The sequence below is a fragment of a genome, unplaced genomic scaffold (genome assembly GCF_019419815.1).
Source record: "Pyrus x bretschneideri cultivar Hongxiangsu unplaced genomic scaffold, Pyrus_bretschneideri_v1 Contig15, whole genome shotgun sequence".
Taxonomy (NCBI): Eukaryota; Viridiplantae; Streptophyta; class Magnoliopsida; order Rosales; family Rosaceae; genus Pyrus; species Pyrus x bretschneideri.
In genome coordinates, this window is record NW_025999446.1 from 7583113 (window position 1) to 7602672 (window position 19560).

The 19560-nt window shown below is 36.5% G+C and overlaps 1 protein-coding gene and 1 long non-coding RNA gene across 7 annotated transcripts; one reads left to right on the forward strand and one right to left on the reverse strand.

The window, feature by feature from the left end:
- The first annotated feature begins 1324 nt into the window (after positions 1 to 1324).
- Positions 1325 to 4221, forward strand: LOC125475572. The gene is made up of 2 exons (XR_007256921.1): positions 1325 to 2307; positions 3489 to 4221. It is a non-coding gene; the product is annotated as an uncharacterized LOC125475572 (long non-coding RNA).
- A 2387-nt stretch (positions 4222 to 6608) lies between these two features.
- Positions 6609 to 18505, reverse strand: LOC103952480 (histone-lysine N-methyltransferase ASHH2-like). Of its 6 annotated transcripts, XM_048580525.1 has the most exons (20): positions 18291 to 18502; positions 18049 to 18113; positions 14781 to 17884; positions 14426 to 14633; positions 13820 to 13986; positions 13569 to 13645; positions 12982 to 13113; positions 12787 to 12903; positions 12112 to 12204; positions 11894 to 11971; positions 11532 to 11588; positions 9990 to 10737; positions 9848 to 9903; positions 9482 to 9561; positions 9266 to 9348; positions 9078 to 9157; positions 8755 to 8834; positions 8247 to 8292; positions 6873 to 8078; positions 6609 to 6768 (listed from the first exon to the last, which is right to left on the reverse strand). In XM_048580525.1, coding segments are annotated over exons 2-19 (6396 nt in total). In that variant the 5' UTR covers positions 18051 to 18113; positions 18291 to 18502; the 3' UTR covers positions 6609 to 6768; positions 6873 to 6890. The 6 variants fall into 6 exon arrangements, with proteins under 6 accessions (XP_048436482.1, XP_009362343.2, XP_048436485.1 ...); XM_009364068.2 differs by having other exon boundaries at positions 6609 to 8078; XM_048580528.1 differs by having other exon boundaries at positions 6609 to 8078; positions 18000 to 18113.
- Between the last annotated feature and the right edge of the window lie 1055 nt (positions 18506 to 19560).

A 19560-nucleotide genomic window follows, 5' to 3' on the forward strand; every position in this document is an offset into this window, starting at 1 on the left:
GTGATTCAAAAATGAAAATAATACTTCTTGACAAGATGAAGAGAATGGTACCTTTTTGAAGGCTAACTCGCCGTTGTTTGGTCGGACTACGGCTCGAAAGTGGCTAACTTTTTCCTGCCAAAGCACGGCGATTTAGCAGTAAAGAAAGATAACATTCTCTTTGTCTCGTCGAGAAGTATGATTTTCGTTTTTGAATCACTCGATTTCGTTGAGTATTGAAGAAGTTATAAACGTTTAAAGTTACCTCAGTTTCCGGCAAGTTTTCCAGTTTTCCCGCGGATCAGTCACCTTTCAAGCTGTTTTCCGGCCATATTCGACAGTCATTGGGCTTCCAAATAAGTATAATCTTGTTCTACACTTTCTTATCTTAATTTGGATATATTATAGGTCAAATTTGATTAAGAATCGATTGAGTTACGAAGCTTTGAAAATTGCCCAAAGAGTTTTTAACGGAATGACCAAAATCATGGATGGTGGACAATCTCAGGGACCATTTCTATTGATTTTCAATCTCAAAGACCATTTCTACTGATCATGTAAATCTCAGGGACCATTTTGGATAATAACACTTATTAATATTGACATAGAGTGATTGTATAAATCCTAGATCTACATTAAAAGAGAGAAGATGGGCTTAGCTTCACAATGGGCTAGCAATAATGTGGTTCAAATTCGCCTTTGCGCGAGGATCGAATCTAAAACGTCTCACTTACAAGTGAAGAGTAAATTTCTTTCTCTTATTGTTTACTATAAATAAAGGTGGCACTGGCACAAGGGAAACACATTACAATTGCCCTGAGCCATTTCTCCACTACTTTCACCGCACCTTCTCTTTTCCCGTTAGTAAATAGGTCACAACACGTTTTTACTTTTTATTTTTTCTAATATTAGGAGGTTACTTGTTTTCGGGCATCCCCAAACCTGTTAATTATGACATTGGCTTCGTCTACAGGAAAGGAAAGGTTTGGACATGCCCAAATTGGTTTCCTCTTAATAACCACTAAAGTATGCTATATTTAAACCCTAAGCCTATTTCTTTTGTTCAACTTACAAAGTTCACTAGATCGTCGAAATATCTTTGTTTTATAAGCTATAACAAATCAGGGCTCTTCACAGGCAAGAAATATCTTTCAAATTTTGCAGGTTTGTGCCGGAACCCAGTACTTCAAAACTGTTTTAATATTGCATTTGTGAACTTGTAAGAATTTCATGTTATTGATTTCTATTAAGATTTATTTTTCTTTACCAACAATCTTTTGGTCTAGTCGTATTTCTTTCTACTTAGTTGACATATGTCTCAAGTTTAAATATGTTTCAAGTTTAACTTCCATAGAAAATGATTATGTTAATATATAATTTGTGATGAGTCGACATGTAAACTCTAATTTTGACTATTCTCATTGTGACAGTTTAACTTTATTGTGACACTACAAGTGTATTGTAAAATCTTTTATAAAGATTACAAAAGCATTATTTTCTTCTTCTTTTTGTCATGATTTTTATGTTTTTATAAGAAATAAAGTGTCATGATTTATTCAATAATAGAGAAAAGAAGAGGAGGTCTCCACCAATAAAAGAGGAAGGGAGAGGAAAAAAAGAGTAAAAAATCACAGCAAAATTGCCCGGTTGTAAGGGTACTTGGCAAAAAAAAAAAAAAAGGTAAGAATGCTGATTGCAATTCTTTAATAAACAAAAAAAAAATGTGGGAGATCTCGTGTTCGATATTTCGAACTATTGAGTCTGCTTGAGTATGGTCACAAAGAGGGTAAAATTCCTTATAATATCTTTGGATTCGAAATATAGATAACTGTAACTTATCAACGATTTTCTTTTTCTTTTTCTTTTTTTTTTTTCAAAGAAAAAAGAGTAAAAGGTTGGACAAAGTTCACAACGGAGTGAAAGTCAGCCGGGTAGAAAGATTACAAGTTGACCGCGCGAATGACCTAGTAAGTAAACCGGGAAAAAGTGCAGGTAGACGCGTGCTCATCCAGACAGCGCGAGTACGTACACGTATCTCGCTATACTCGAGCGAGTAAGACACCAAATAGTTGGGTTCCACTTTCGAACGAATTAGAACTTCTGGAAGCATAGATTACAGTACCTCCCACTCCCAGTTGTGATTGTGCCCTTTTACTCTCACAGCTTTCTAGTAATAATAAAAAATAAAAAAATAAAAAAAACCCTTTTCAGTTCTTTATCCATCTGGAGAGTGGAGAGTGAGAGTTTCTTCTTCTTCTTCCTACAAACTCCTCAAATTCCCCAACCCAAATAGTCTTTTAATTTCCATTAAATCTTCTGCTTTTCTGGGTAAGTTCTGAATCACTGTCTTTTACTGTCAGTTTAATGTTTTTGTTGCCAATGTTATATGAGATTGTTGTTGTTTTTTTTGTTGACAATTTTTTTTGAGTGGGGCGAAAGAAAAGAGTTAAAATATGTTATGAACTTATGAGTTTAACTGTATTTATAGAATTCTAATTGAGGTCGGTGTTTAAAATATCGGTAGCGGTATAAATATCGATGTGTAAATTCATAAAATATCTTTGCTTTTGATGAAATTAATGAAAATTTAAAATAAAACTTCAAGGATTATTGGTAAATATAAGAGTTTCTTCAATATTTATCAGAACTTTGTGATATCTATTGATTTTAGCCTAAATGTTTTCCCGATATGAGGTGAAGTTTAGACTTCACCCTCATTTTCATATGTTCTCTGAATTTTTTGAATACTTCCAAGGAATATCAAACATCGAAGAAATCTTAAACACTAGTTTTTAGTTTAACTGTATTTTTAGAATTTTTGATCGGTGTCTTATTTTCCAGTTAGTTTTTTTTTTTTTTTTTTTTTTTTTAATTTTTTTTAATTTTCGAGAATTTTTAGTTTCGTGAAGTGTATAGTTTTCTCCATTGGGTTTTTAGAGAGCTTCAAATTTGAATTTTGGGAAGTTTGAAGTTTGAATTTTGAGTTGTTATGGACATGGTTTGGTTGGAATCTGAATTCCTGGTGTTTTTTTTTCAATGCTTGCTGTTGTTGAATTCAAATAATATGTTTTGTCTTTTGAATTGATTAAAGTGGTGAAACTTTATGTACTTGAATTGGGTTGTTTCATTGGCGTAGCCAGAATTTTAAAAGGGGAAACTTGAAATAGGTCTAATTTTATAGCCTAATATTAGGATTAGTTCAATTTTTAGTTACTTTTGACTTAACTTTAATGACTAGGATTCCATGTAAGCAATTTTTCTGATTAGGTTGATTTTTTGACATTGTTATTACTATTTTACCCTCCTGTAACTTTTGCACGTTCTTCATATATTTCCCATGTTTTAAATTTTTATCAGCATTCAAATTCATTGTTCATTAGTTTCCTTCATCTTTCTCCCCAATTTCTTGATAACAATTTTTAAATTTGAATTTCTTATCAATCTATTTTTAAGGAAGGCTTAATCACTTTTAGCTTTCTATACAAATTAGATGTGTTTTATACGTGCAGATTTTTTCAAGAGACCTATTCTCTAGATACAATTTTATGAGTCGTGTGTTTTCCTTCGTGGTTTGGCGATACACAACCTTCTCCGTCTATCAAAGGACTAAAACACAACAAATTGAGTGCCATTTAATTTTCAAGTCAAGTATGTTATAATTGTTTTCTCCTTTATTGTTGTTTGTTGTGCGAATTTTTACATGAAGACTTTATCCTAATTCCCCTAATCCCTTTCTATCATCTCTCATTGATATGCTTCTTTCTCTTTTTATTCAAAAAAACCAATGCACCGAAGGTGTTTGATGTTATACCTCTTTGAAAATTGTACTCTTTAATTCCCGTAATCCATATAATCATGACTTTCATAGTTATATCTTTGGAAGAATGTATAAGGTTTGTGGGGTTGTAATCCTGGATTTGGCAGACGAGATAGATTTAACATGGTAATGGTGTGCGACTTGTACAAGCAAAGGCCTGACATGAAATTTCCCACCTTCTGCATATCCTGCATCACACTATATCCTGGACATAGGATAGAACCCCCATTGACACACAGGCCCCCAGGTAGACCAAAAGTTAAAAGACTAAAATCTATTGGGGAAGAAGCACGCCCCAACAAGTGCAGTAGGTGTGGTGATGCTTACATCTTCGTTGCCATTTGAATTTTTATTTTATTTTTTTTATCAATGTAATAAAATGATGCCTTCAACTTTTTAGCTTACTCATATTCTTCCTTTTTCCATTATCTACGTATATGTCATATGGCTTATGCAATCTGTGAAGACTATATATTTATTTATTATGATATCATTACTAAACCTTCCAAATCAAACCTATATATGACAAGCAATCATAAGTTGTTAAACTACCTAACATGTAGGAAAATTACCAACAACCATTTTTTATAACAAGTATGTGGTAAAATTTAACCAACATATTTGTGTAGACATTCACAATTAGTTGTACATGTATATTACTTCAATATAGACACAATATTTGCATCACATTTTTGGCAAACACCATCAATGATCAACTTCTTGTGGTACACTTTGAACAACCTCCCGAATGGTGTATGATTCATTAACTCAAGATGCGCATTTGTAACACTATGTCTCATTTCTTCCATAATGCGACGAAACTTCAAAAAGTCAGACCTGTAATCCAGGCTTATCTTTTTTTTTTCTCTCCTTGCAAAACATCTTCGTCTACAAGTAATACAAAGTCTGCTATAAGCATGATTATTCCAAAACATACTAAATAACACCCAAATGATAACATATCAAGCCAAACTACATATCATGTTTATATAAGTAATGTTAAAAAGAGACTAATTTAACAATCTGTACTAATTATCCTAAAGTAACTCTACAAGATAAATGATGTCTCAATTTAAACTACCAATTATTAAAGTTCCAAATACTAAAACACCAATTATTAAAGATGAACTATAGTACCTGTAATCTAGGTATCAAACACCACAAAAGTAAAAAGCCAAAGCAGCATACCAAAAAACTAGAGAAACAAATTGAACCAATCATCATCCCACATTTCACATGCATAAGCAGCACCCTGTTTTTTGTATCTGATCCAACTCAAACCCATTACTAATAATGTAATTATTAACCCTCTTAACCCCCCTAATCGATTTCAAACTAGTACAAGCCTTCACTAATGCGTCGTAAACACTGGCCACCAATTCATACCTGTCGTCAAACTCTAAAATCTCAAACAATTCAAGTGAAAAAAAAAAAGAAAAGAAGAAATTTAGAGCAAAGATACGGTAGCACCTGTTATCAAATACTGCTATTGAAATCGAGGGAGTGTAATACCTGTTATCCAGGTAACGAACACTGCAAAAACAAAGCCCAAATCACCAAACCAAAAAATTAGAAAAACAAAACCACATGACCATGTATGAAATTGAAATCTTCCGAGAAGTTGCAATACCTGTTCTCCAAGTATACCAGGAAACCCGAATCAAATATTCGCCCATTCTGTTTTCATCATATACTGGGAGAAAATTTATAGCTTTCATATCTTCATACGGATTTAGAATTCAAAATTTAGATTCCGCTGGATACGCAAAGCAATTTGAGAGATAGGAGGATAAGGTTTTGAATAAAAAATGAGATTAATTTGGGTTGTAATTCATCTGCAAGAGACTTGATAAACCATTTAATGGCAATTGTTGTAATTTTGTTTATAAATTATGTGCATTTTAATTGCTGATATGGATGATTGTTGTACTTATTAACCCCCACTTATACTTATGTAATATTAGTGGATTCCATTCAAAATAGGCTTATAAAATTGGACTCATATCAAAAGATCCCAATTTTTCAATAATAAGTCATAATATCAACCAATAACCCATGCTGGCTCTGCCACTGATTTCGTTGGTTAGAATCAATGTCAAAGTGAAATCCAAGCTTGGTTTGTTTGTAAATTTCCGTAGTTGGAAAAATAAAAAAGCAATTTGCACAACTAATTTACCTGTCTGCTAAGAAAACTGGTGTCAAATATCATCTACTTACATCACGCATCGTTCAAAGTTTCGCTTTTGATTACGTTTTAACTAATCGAAAGGCGAAACAGAAGAGCTCGGTTCCTTAACGATGCAGTTATATCACCATCCTTACTCATTGGACAGCCAAAGAGTGAGGCTTGCTTTGGAGTAAAAAGGCATTGATTACACATCCTTCCATGTCAATTCTGTGACAGGCAAGAACATGGATGCTTCATTCTTCAGGATGAATCCGAGCGCAAAACTTCCGGTTTTCCAGAACGGGCACCATATCATTTACAACACCATCGAGATCATTCAGGACGTTACACACTTCACTAACACTCTCTGATCGATTTCAGAATTCACTTTAGATTTGTATCAAAAGAGCGAGCAAAAACATGGTAATGAACAGCGGTCCAAATTTCAACCAAAACACAAGTTTTTTACGCCTGTAACGGGCAATCGGAGTTGAGCAATAATTTGATATCGAACTTCCCTTAAAGTAACTTTGTTACACCGCCACCTTGGTGTTCAAGATGCACGGAACTTAATCAACATCCAGTAACACAATAAACTAACCAGATAACTAAGTCAAATTTAAAACTAAAATTGAACATCATGGAGAACATTAATCAAGTCATTTCATTTCTCTTAAAACATATATCACTATGAGAATGTTAAATAAAAATTGCTTACCTCTTCGAGGTGTGAGTCGACAGATGAATATTCGCAAGAGCACTTCACCATACAGGAGCAATTTTTTCATGAACTTCGACTCCGAGACTTGAATATCGAATAAATATTTAGATTAAATAAACCCGAAAAACAGAGGAAAAAGAATTGGGGAAAACGTTGAGGTATAAGGCAAATAAGCTAAGCAGCCTCACCCTATGAAAGAATGTTGATTAATGGTGTTGTGGATGCTGATTGACATTGGCATAATATGAACTCCTATGCTCATTCGCTACATTTCCTACACCTATGCCGCCGTTTGTTCTACCTCCAGAGTTGTTTCCGTTGCACCCCAACCCATTTCTGTCGCCGAAAGATGGCGGTCCAAATTTTGTATTATTATTATTATTCCAGTACTTCTGCTGCTTAAAGTATCTCCTTCCCAAATCATTTGAGAATCCTCTTGGCCGCTTAGATGTATATTGGTTGTTTGCACATGGAATGCTAAACTCTGCCTGATTGGCACCGGTTGTGCCAGGAATGCTTTCATTAGAGAGAGATGTTGCAGGAACGCACCTGTCATGTTTTCCTTCCGCAGGCTGACTAACTGCCACATGATTGACGGTATGAGAAGGTGAAGGGCCTTTCTTCTGACGGGGAAACGAGGGCAATGGTGGAAAAGGATGAAAAGGTATCCCAGGAGCAACAGTCCATGTCTCTACAGTTTCAGCTTGGAGTGTCCCATATTGCTGCATGACAGATACGGGAATTCCGTATGAGACGGGCAAGCGAGAAACAAATTTCTCCTGTGGATGCCCTACCGCTGGGGCAGCACACCTCAAAGGACAAAGTGATGATGAAGCAACAGATGAAATCGCAGGGGCATCAAACCCAGGAGGAATATCGTCAAGGTTTATCTCTGTTCCATCATTTTGCTGACAGTTACCATGCACACTGCTGGAACAAGTTCCATCTTCTCCACTCACCCTCTCCAGATGCAATGCCATTTCACCTATCCCAGGAGATGGACTAGGTGCTAACTGTCTACACAATCCAGACTCACTCTTCTGTTCTTTGTTCTGAAGTAAACTTGAATCTGGGTCTGCCTGTTGATCCCATCGGCTTTTACGCTTGCGAACTTTTGTCTCACTGGTAGGGCAACCACCCAAACAAGGTGCGGAAGAGACCTCCTGGACACCTGTACTCACAGAAGTTGTTGAGACCATTGATTGTTTGGCACTATCTATAGCTTCAGTAGACCTTCCACTTTGATCACGCCAATTATCATGTGATGCAGAAAATCTATTGCAGTTTGAACCTCTGTTAAATTCCATCTTGCTATCAATCCTGTCTACATAGCCATGTCTTCTGAAAGGTCTGGGAATCCACTTGTCTCGAAAATTCCGTGCTATTTGGTGGACCTGTAGAATCCTCAACTGATTCAGACTCGGAGGTTATATCCATTCGTCAATGTATTAAGCATCAACATATGACAGAGAAGATCAAATGAAGCCCGCATAAGCAACTATTTTGATAAAGATGATAACAAACTAGATAATCAAGTAATCTAAGATTTTTCTAAAGTAGACCTGTCTGTCTTCGTGTTCCGTCAGTGACAGCATTGACTCCATAAAGCTGCAGAGAAACACAATTATCAGAAATAAACAACATTACCAAGAGATAATATTTACTTGAATTAAGTTTGAGCACTGATATCAATTTGCAGGAAAAAAACTGAACAGCTGGAAGCATTCAACTGAGCCGAGTCTTGGGACCAAATATATCACAAAGTTAAATGTTCCCAAAAATAGCACAGCATAATCGACAGTAAACCTGCCTTGTACAAAGCAGATCCATCATTAAAAGTGATTTATGTAAAAATTAGGTTAAAGATTCCCCAACCATGTAGTAACAATATCAGAAGTGCGTCCATACATAAACAACAAAGCAACTGGAAAACCTTTTCCAAATGATGCCATCAGTTGAATCCAAAACCAACTTCCAGTGTCAAAAATGCCAACCCAACAAAGGAGAAAAAAAGAGCAAAGTGATTATACCAAATCAATAAACAAATTTAATGATGAAACAAATAATTACCTCTCCATTCCAGCACAGGGAGGACCTCCAGTAATATGATCCGATGTAAGTATCTGTTTCATAGCTAAATACTCTAGGACCTGCGAAAATAATATTAGTCAGCAGTCTGCTGAATACCAAAATATTTATAAAGAATTGTTCTCTTTATCACATTTTTTCTTGAATCCCTGAAGACACTCACACAGAGAGAGAGAGAGAGAGAGAGAGAGAGAGAGAGAGAGCTAATACTTAAAACATGGGCAATTTTGCAGCTGGAGTGTAAAAAAAAAAAAAAAAAAAAAAAAAAAATACTATATAACTAAAACAGTTTTCAGTGCAAACACCTTCAGAAGCTTCCGGAGGATTGGTATCTTTTTGAAGTCTTCTCTGTATTTTTTCATTACATTGTGCAGCATTCTCAAACCTAAGAAAAAACAATATTCATCAATTTGAAGCAAATGGGGGCACAGTAAATTAATTCATTTGACACCGACAAAAGGGGAACCCATGCGACAAAAGAGAGGGTACGCACCATTTTTATTTATTACATCAATCAAAACCATCCGTGACTTTGTTTTCAAAAGCGCACCAAGGATCATAGAAAGATCTCGATTGCTGCAAAAGAGAAGAATGACTTTAATGGAGAACTGTTAACTAAACACTTCACCTCAATGACAATAAATGAAGCTTGAAAAGTGGCTAATACTACAACATAGGCAACAATATGAAGTAAAAAATTTCAATATACCTCTGAATTACTTCCCCACTGCCACTATCACCTGATACTGCAGTAAGGATCAGAAGCTTCAAGTAGCCTTTAGTGGAATCCTGTAAGAAATACCAACCATATATAAACTACCAATATAAGAGACAAAGGAGAAAAAGCTGTCAAGGGTAAATGCTTCACAAAGGCATATGCTTCAAAATGACATTGAAAAGAAATTGGGATGCAGTGTGCTCAATAGCAGAGAGACCACCACACATGATTTGACTAATAAAGCCAAACAATGAAAGGTGTATTATGATAATATACAGGCACATAAATGCAGAATAGCATAATATATGACGAGGAATCCACAAAATGAAGCATATTAGCTTCCAAGCTACTACTTACTTTCCGTTTATTTATCCCTCCTTCGCCATCCAACAGCTCGTTAAGCTTCTCCTCAACTGCAACCATTTGCATCAAGCCTCAATCAATCAATGTATCCCTTACTTCTAACTTTAAAGAAAACAAGATGAAAAGAATCCCCAACCTGAACCTTCTGTTAATCGTTTGGGCTTGATAGATAGCACGTGAGATTTGGTGGCTGTCGCTTGAATTTTGTTACCATTTGGGGTAATCTTCACTTTGCTTTTCTTCACAAAACTGGATGATTTGGAAGTTTTCACATTAGAACGCACTTTAGAAGGAACCTGTCCAGCTTCAATAGTACCAGACTTGGACTTCCGGTCACCGTCAGTCCCATCAGATAATGATTTGCTAAGCACTTTTGTCGTAGTAGTCTCTAGTCTTTCAAAGGAGTTTGAGGATTTTTCTGTATTCTCCTTTTCTCCAAAAATTTCCTGCTCAATAACAGGCATGGGTATACTAGCTACATCTTCTGTTTGTTGGGAAGCTTCAACTGGTTGGACAGAAGATGGTAATTTCTGTCTTGAGTGCTTCAATTCCAATGGAGAGTGTATGTGATAAACAAGTGAATCAGATCGATTCACAGACTCCTCTTTTTGTGTGGAATACTCCAATTCCCCAATAGCAATTATTGAATCATCAATTACTTTATTTGCAGGCAACGTATTGTCAGACCTATCTTCAGATACAGTATCTTCTGGAATCATTACGGGCTCCATATATTCTTCATCTGAATCATCTTGAACAATGACTTCAGTATCAAGAAGATCACCGCCTATGTAACCCCGGCATACAGATGAACCACAATAACATTTTTTGGCAGCAGCTCCGAAAACCCTTACATAGTTGTAGTCAAATGTAACCTCTTCACCCTGAAATACAGTTATATGGGTCAATATATACAGAACGGCGATTATGAACACACGGCATTGAAAAAGAAAAAATATAGCTAAAAATTACAGCTTCAGAAGCAAATGCAGGGAAATAGGCTGCTAGTAATAACCCAAAAATTCAAGGCGATTTTTGTTTTCCTTATGGATTATTTTAATTTTAGATCCTTTTTCACTTAAATTATATCTACAGAACACTAGTAATTGGACACTTGCTAAAAGGATAACTAAATGATTTGGCAAAAGGCTACCATAAAATATAATCTTTCCAGACAACTAGATTTAGACTAAGGACAGAAATAAAATTGTCAATTGTGTAAGAGCAATTGGTGAGTCGACAAGGGTGCTGAAATAATAAATTCTCCAAGAAGTGACCAGTAAAAAGCTTTAACCCTAAAATTACATACCACAGTGTAGATCTGGATTAATTTTCATGAATAGCATGCTTAAGAGTGGATATGATAAAGTAAAGTCCCTAAAATGTACAGCATATACACTACCCTGACCTAGGTCAACCTTCTATCTCCTACAGATTTCAAAACAGAAAGGTCAGCAAATGCCGGTTCTATAGATGAATAAAATGCAACTTATAAGCAGCTGCCCTTAAGTCATGTTCAAATTAAATAGTATATAGTAAATAAACTGAAAACTAAAAACTGATTTTTCCAGCTCATAAAGGGTTGTAAGCCGTGTGAGTTACAGTTATGACTTATGGTGCAATTCAAGCATTCAAAACATTACGGGGACGGAAGTAATTCTGTAAGGTATAAGCATACCTTCTTTATATCTCTCAATGCAAATAGTCCTATACAAATCTCTCCATTCACCATCCACTGTTGAAAATAGAAATAAAAAAAAGTTTAGAAGGAAGAAACGAGTAAAAGTAAATTACCCACGAGCAGCTTCCCAAGGATTACACTTAAAGCAACCAGCACATAAAATGAGGTCATGTAATACATTACAAAAGCAGGAAAACAAAAAATTGAAAGCCCAATTTCAGGTATAACTTTCCAAGGTAATAGGATAACTGAAATGGTTACTTCCAAATCTCATGTCCAAACCCCTGCCCCTAAACTTCAATCTTTACCATAGCTTGTACATACACAAAATGAATGTAATTGCAGAAAAGTGACTTCACCTTTTCTGTGCGACAATTAGGATCACAACTATGGTTAATGAAACGCCCCAAATTTCCCTTTGCACATGCATCTATTACCTGAAATAAAAGAACACTCATGAATAGCAAAATAAAATGCAACATTTTAGCAAGTTAAACTTCCACGCTAACTGCAAGTTTGCTGATAAAAGATCAGAAGGAAAAGGTAGATGTAAGCGTAAATCAGGAAAGATATAAACCTCACTGCCATTCAATGTCATGAAGTAGAAATGTCTGTGACCCTTCACAGCATACTGTTTTTGTCGTGCCTCATAAGCATTTGTATCAAGCACCTGCTTATTAAAGGATCTTAGATACATATAATCATACATAACACAAGCATGCCAATATGCACAATCAAACACCGAAACCAACAATTAGAGCAGAAGAGCAAAGTTGAAAACACCGTGTAATGTTTTAATGCTTTAGCAATAATCAAATTTTACTTCTTTTTTGTTTGCATAACAATTACATAAGCCCTCACAGGAATCCGCCAATCCACTCATAGATCTGGACTAGAATTTGTTCTCATAGAACGCTTCAAGATCAGTTCTCTCTGCTGAACTGAAGGAAGAAATAAGCTTTGTGCCTTATTCTATAATGTTGTTTTCGAGTTATCTCATAAATTGGTGAGTTTTCTTATACTCTAAAATCCTGCACAAGCAATGCATCAGTATACCACAGAAGAGTAATGGAAACAAAAACCTTGACAGAGATTCAAGTGAGAGGCATAAACCAAAGCTGGGTAAAAACTAAAAACACAAACTTAGCTTTGATTACTGACCAAAATAGCTGAAATTTTAAATACCTATACTAGATTCACAACTGCATTAGCTAAGCCAAAGTTGAAAAGAGACTAAAGTTTGTCGATTTACCTCTCCAACATATTCAATAAGAAAATGCCCCTTAAATATATCCTCGAGCAACCTGAGCCCGAAACCCTTCTTTCCACTTCGAAACTTCTCTAGTTTGGCATATCGGCGTTTTTGGAACTGTAAAGAGATACATTAACTAAAACATTTCATTTATACAACAACACAAAATTTTCTATAATAAAAATAAAAAAATACCTGCTGATTTGAACAAAGGTCTCTACATGGACAGGCTCCTCGAACACATTCAATATTAAGCATTCGATTCAGGCAATCATCTCCACAACCCAACTGGCCATCTGAAGGTGGTTTGCAATGGCAAACCATTATCTGAAAAATAATGAAACATAAACAAATTAGGAAAACCATGTACGCTGGTTTGAAAAGTCACAACATCATATTTTTACAGCAAAGGTTACTGATGAAGGCAGATTTATGATTAAGAGCCTTTGTAGACATTCATGCTTTTTTCAGATAACAGATGATAGGCTTTCAATATATAGGGTATGGTCAGCGGAATTCAAATATAATTTGGGGGCAGTGAGCCCCATGTCAGTTCCATATGATAGTTTCTATTCAACCAAGGCTTTGACCAGCAATGTATATGATACTTATCCAAGTGTGAGCCATTTCCCATATGAAATAAGTCCACTCGTTTAGTACTGTCACCAGGGAATTCAGAGGGTTACTCTTTTCCCCTCAAATATACTCAGATTGATTGCATGACAAGAGACATAAAATACTAACTAATCAGGTTACGTAAAAACTTAAAGTCATGTATAAACCTCGTCAATATTCTGAGTTTTACGGCCACGGTGAAGGAACTGATTAGTTTTTATGCTTGCAACATTCTGTTGAGAAACTGCAAGGAATTGAAAGCAAGATAAGCGTCAGAACTTTAATCCTCAGTATATGTAAATTTTGAATGTGTGTGAGCATGAACGCGCGTGTGTGCGTGAGAGAGAGAGACAGAGAGAGAGAGAGAGTATAAGAAGCTGAACCCAATCTTATTCTATCACAAATAGATTGCACATGCCTGTTGGACGCCGACATTCCAATTCTTTGTACTTTGATCGGGTGCCGGATGCATTTTCATCACCTGAGGCATCTGATATATCCAACTCTGCGTTAATCTCAGAATTTGACTTCTCTTGAGGGATTGAGCAATCAGTAAAGGCTTCATCCTTGTTATCTTTACAGGTCCTTCAAGTTGAAATCAAACATTAATAAAATGAGGATAATATTAGATTTGAAGTCCATGGAATAATCTTAACAGCAGTAATATTTGCCATGCCATGCATACCCCATATAATATATTAGAGACTATAACTATACTAGGAACAAACCACACATTTCTCTACATAAATTATAAGTTGACAAAATTTAACTATGTCAACGCATAAAGTAAGGACAGAAAATAAATCAATAAGCATTGCAATCAACAAAAATGATCATAATGGGTCAAATACCCCTTTATTTATAAGTAAACCAATGCCACTTAGCCTAATATATTAAACCATTGTTATAAATACAACATCAACAGGCTAAATTCTAATGATCCTGCACAAACATTGGAAAACAATAACGAAATATATATCCTTAAACGGCTTCTACATGATTAAATGAAAAATGAATGGCTTACCATGTGCACTTTTGTTCATCTATAACATCTGCAAGTTCAGCTGGTATACGCCTCCATTTATGACAATCATCACAGAGCACCCAAGCATTACGAGGTGGTAAATAATGCTTATCTAAGTCAACAGGTACCATGTCCAAGTTGGGAACACCTATGCATTCAGCATCATTAACAGAGTCGGTTTTCCTATTGTTGTCCGCTAAGTGATCTCCTACACCATACATGCATGTAAAATCAGCTCAAGCGTGTATATATTTAACAAAAAAAACAAAAAAAAAAAGTGGTATGATGAAGAGGATGACATAGTAATATATAGAAGACATGCTTAAACATTTTGTTAACATTAACAAACAAGTACCTGATTCTAGGAGACTTTCCACTTTGCATGAAACCTGATCCCCATCAGCCTTCATCATGACTTTCTTCTTGTTAGCAGACTTTTTCCTGTTTTCCGTCAGTCTATGAGCATTACCCTTCTTGCTTGCTGAGTCACAGCCTCTGGACCTGCCCTTGGGAGGCTTCAGTCCCTTAGATTTTGAGGATTGTGATTTTGGTAATCCTAAGCCCACATCAAGATTATCTGCACCCAGTTCCACTCTAAGAACATCTCTAGAAATTCCATGGTCAATTTCTCCTGACAAGCGCAGTGCTTCCAAAGATGATTCCTTATCACTTGATGAGTTGCTTGAAGCATTTGCACAGGTGTATGAAGTGAGTATCTCACTAGGGGAAAAATCCTGACTTTGCCTGCACCCATCTTGTTCTGATTGCATTTCTTTATTCATGCTTGCTGAATACAGTTTATCACCTTCCCAAACACAATTTTTCCCATGAGGGACTTTATGCTTCTTATTTCCTCTCTTAAAGTATCCAGAAGCAGCAAAAACATTGTCAGAAGTTAAAACATTACCATGAGAATCTTCTTGCGGTCTTGCCTGAACATCTGCATCTGGAACCATATTGATAATTTCCGAATCAGGTGAAGTTCCAGGATCTGTAAAGCTAGTCCCAACTGATCCTCCTGAAGATATAGCAACTGAATGAGATGGAACCCCACGAAAATTATCAATAACATCTTCAGCTGAATTCTCTGTGAGAACAACACTCTCCAAGTCCTTATTAGCCAGATTAACATCCATAACAGGAGCATCCAGATAAGTTCTATCCTCCCCAACAGTTGCATTTTTCCAATTACCCTCATTGCCATTCCCTTTTTTAACAGAATTTGCTGATGCTGAGGTATCAACAACCTCAGATACTGTGATGTAGAGAGAACTTTTACAGACTTCTTTCCCCACTTTAACCTTCAAGCGAACACGATTAGTTGAAGCACAGCTTGTACCCCTAGACCCTTGTGAATTTCCACCAGCACCACTCTGATTCCGTTGTCCACTCCTTCGTTTCTGTGATCCTTGATTCTTACCTTGACTGACCTCAAGCCTGTTACTCTCTTCAAAAGATTGTGTTACACTCCCTAATAGTCCCCATACAGAAGAACGAGCTGGTTTGGAAAGGCAGCTTCTCTTCCTTCCAGCAGCCTTGAAGACAGTGTCAAGGCTTCCAAGTGGTTGCAACTCTTTGGATGTGCTTCTGCCTTTCCTTGGGGCCCTTTTTGTCTGAGTCTTGCGACTTCGGCCACTCCTTCGAGAAGACAATGCTACAATGTCAGGACATTTGGTTTTAGCAAAACAACCAACTTTGACATTATCATTTCCTTCATGGTATTTCTCTCCAGAACGGTCAAATGAAATGCTAGAATCAACATTACCAGGGGAATCATTCTTATCTGGCACATCCACACTCTCAGAAGAGCCATTGTTGACAGCATCAAAAGATTGAAACAATTTCAGAGAAACAGACTTCTCATGAATACTGTAGGGGGATAGTCCACAAGAACATTCCTTTAGATTGGAGACCTTTTCCTCCATTAGTGATATCTGGGTGCCAATTTCAAACTTCATGTTGTTTGTAGCATCACTTTTCTGTTCCAAAAATTTTGTTACCCTTCCAGAAGACGCAAAATCAATAACCTTATCGTTCCTCAGGCCATTCTCTTGAGTGCAAACACTCGGTGAATCTGACACATGTGAACCTTCAAAGGCCCCCTGGCAACCCTCTGGAGGCAATATTTCATTAATATTGCTTTTCATAACAACCACCATATCAGTAGAGAGCCTACTGACACTTTTATCGGCAATCCCTAAGGTTTGACATGACTGCATAGAAACAGAGTTCTCAATAATGCAGTTGGAAGCTATTTTGGAGGGACCTTCCTTAGAATAGTGGACATCAACTTTTACAGGAGATATTTGCATGGGAATTACAGCCTCTACATCTGTCATAACATCACTGTTTTTTTCCAGAATCTCTATAGACCTTTCTACCAAGGAACCGTCAATAATTTTATCACTACTCTGATCATTCTGTTGGGCACAACTACCCAGTAAATCAGGCATATGTAAATCTTCCAAGGCCCTCTCAAAACCTTGCAAAGGAAATATTTGAGTGCATGTATCAACATTACTTGTCATCTCAACAACCTCTGTAGTTCTTTCAGTAGAGAGGCTGCTCAGACCACTAACACCACTATCATCCATCTGCTCATTCTTACAGTCACAATTAGGCACTAAATCACATGCAAATGATACTTCTGAATGCAGTTCAACATCTCGTGCAGGTGATGTCCTGTTGCACAAATCAGCTTCTATCCCACTGGAAACAACACTCTCCTTATACGCAGCTTCCAAAGAGGGACCAGCTAAGATGTTGAAACCCTTCTCTTCTTTATGGGGACTACTGCAAGCCTCCATTTCTGCTGGTTCTGAGGGAATTTCAATACCCTGCAAAGGAGATACTGGTTCACAGATATCATTCTTTATCTCAAGATAAAGAATCTCTTCCGTAACTTCCATAACCTCTTTAGAATAGAGAGAACTAAAACTCTTATCATCTCTCTGCTCATCCTGTTGGACACCATCTCCTGATGATCCAGTCTGACATATGACTTCCAAAGGGATTTCACAGACCCCAACTAAAGCAGCAGATCCATCCTCAAGTTGAGGCCCACCTTCCTTCAAGCACGTCCAGTCACTTTCGCTATTGGAACCGTCAACATTACTCTGACTCTCAGTCGAGCAACACCTATTGAGCCTCCATTCTCCGCTCAACGTACTTCGCAATTCCAAATCACTGGCATTCACACACTCACCCACCAAACCATCTCTATTAACCTTGCACGACTCTATAACCTCACCAGAGTTCACACAACCAACATTGTCATTCCTAGACAATTCCGGAGCCCCATCTGGTACACTGGCATGTTGAACATCTGAATAAAGTAAAGGCTCTAAGCAGGATGGCTGCTCAGGAACAGATTGCACCAAGATCTCTGAGCCCATCTGCTGCTCGGTGACATGCTCACACAAAAGACCCTCGACTAAAATCGAATTTCCACAAGCCATCCTATGTTAAACAAATTTACCCATTAACTCAAACATTATATAAACCACATAAGATCAATCAAAAAAATAAAAAATTAAACCCCACAAAAAATTACCCCCTACCCAATACAATGCACCTGAAAATCAAACCATAACTTTGCCTCCCATTCCCAATTAAAAAATTACATCAGCCAAAGAAGTCTGGGTCTGGGCACAGAGAGAACCCTAAAACCGCATTCCCTTGACTTCCTCTGCACAATCACAACCCCAAATCTCAATGGCAAAGTAACGCACACACTCAATACAAATGCTTAAACAAATCCACATATATACAAACAAACACAAAAATCAACACACATTAATCCAAAAAAAAAAAATAAAATTATAGAACAGTATAAAAAAAAAAAAAAAAAAGGATAAACACAAACCTCTGTAGGAAGAAGAGACTGATACACGGAAGAGGCCTATTTTCTTCAATTACAGCAAAAATTGGTTTTTATAATATTTTCTGAAATTTTTGTATCTTCGTTTTCGTGTGCGAGAGATATAGAGAGAGAAAGAGGAGAGAGAGAGGGGGGAGGGAGGGCGGTTGGTGGTGGAGTTATGGAATAAGAAAACGGTTTATAGGGGGAAAAGGAAAACTAGAGAAGCCGGCTCCGACCGGAAGGACGGCCTTTTATCGATTTTGATGGACGATTTTGCCCCCCTGTACTACGACTTCATCCTGTGCGGCTTGTGGGGTAGGGGGTTACAGGATTTTCTGTAGGATCACTGTTCCTGCGGAAAGGGTACTTTCGCCCATTCATGGAAACCGAAAACTATTTCTCAATTACGAAAACTCTTTTCTTTTTATTCCTCCAAGGGTTTTCTTTTTTTCCTTGGAAAAGAATCTTAGGATTGGAAATGGTGGTTTATGTAACGATTGTTAATTATTGATATATGTATTTAGGTTTAAATGTATAGTTACTTTGAATGATGGTTGAGGAAGTTATAAGAATATTGTGTTTGTCAATTTGTGTTATAAGGTTAGAAGAATTTTAAAATCAATTGCTTATAGGGCGATTGTTAATCATTAGTACATAAACGGTCTTTAATTGTTTATGTGTGGAGATTTCACAAGCATTAACCGTTAATTTGAATGACCGTTAAGGAAGTTATAAGAATATTCTTTGCTTTCGTGTGATTTTAGGTTAGTGGAATCTTAAAATCAATTGTTTATAGGCGATCATTAATAATCAATGCATGAAGGATCTTTAGCCATTTATGTGCTTAGATTTCACATAATTAACGGTCAATTTGAAGTCGTTATAAGTGTTACATTCCGTCGTAAAAATTATTGTACTTTATTCCAAACACTGTGAAATCACGAAAGTGCCCCTGGTGGGCTATGTGGAAATCCTATGCGGACATATAAGTCCTTTTGACTTGTACGTGTCCTTATGAACACGTTAGCGCGAATGACACGTAAATTGAACGTGTAACAAACTTTTTATCCGCAACTTGTATCAAGACAGCAGTGCGTTATCAGTATTGCTAGCTGCTGATTGTGGTACTATTAGTTTACTTGTTGGACTTGTTTAACAAGCAAGAAAGTTGGCCCATTTATTTTTCTATTTTCTAATTAAGCTTAATGCCTAATTCATTTATTGTTTGGGCTTGACCCAAACTCAAATACACATAGGGAAATGACTTATTCTT

Excerpts from the sequence above, each read along its gene's own strand:
- LOC103952480 (XM_048580525.1), bottom strand. Across the intron at positions 10,738-11,531 it reads CATTGAGAGATATAAAGAAG|GGTGAAGAGGTTACATTTGA; the intron begins GTATGCTTATAC and ends ACTGTATTTCAG. Across the intron at positions 8,835-9,077 it reads TCCTCCGGAAGCTTCTGAAG|GTCCTAGAGTATTTAGCTAT; the intron begins GTGTTTGCACTG and ends TTATTTTCGCAG.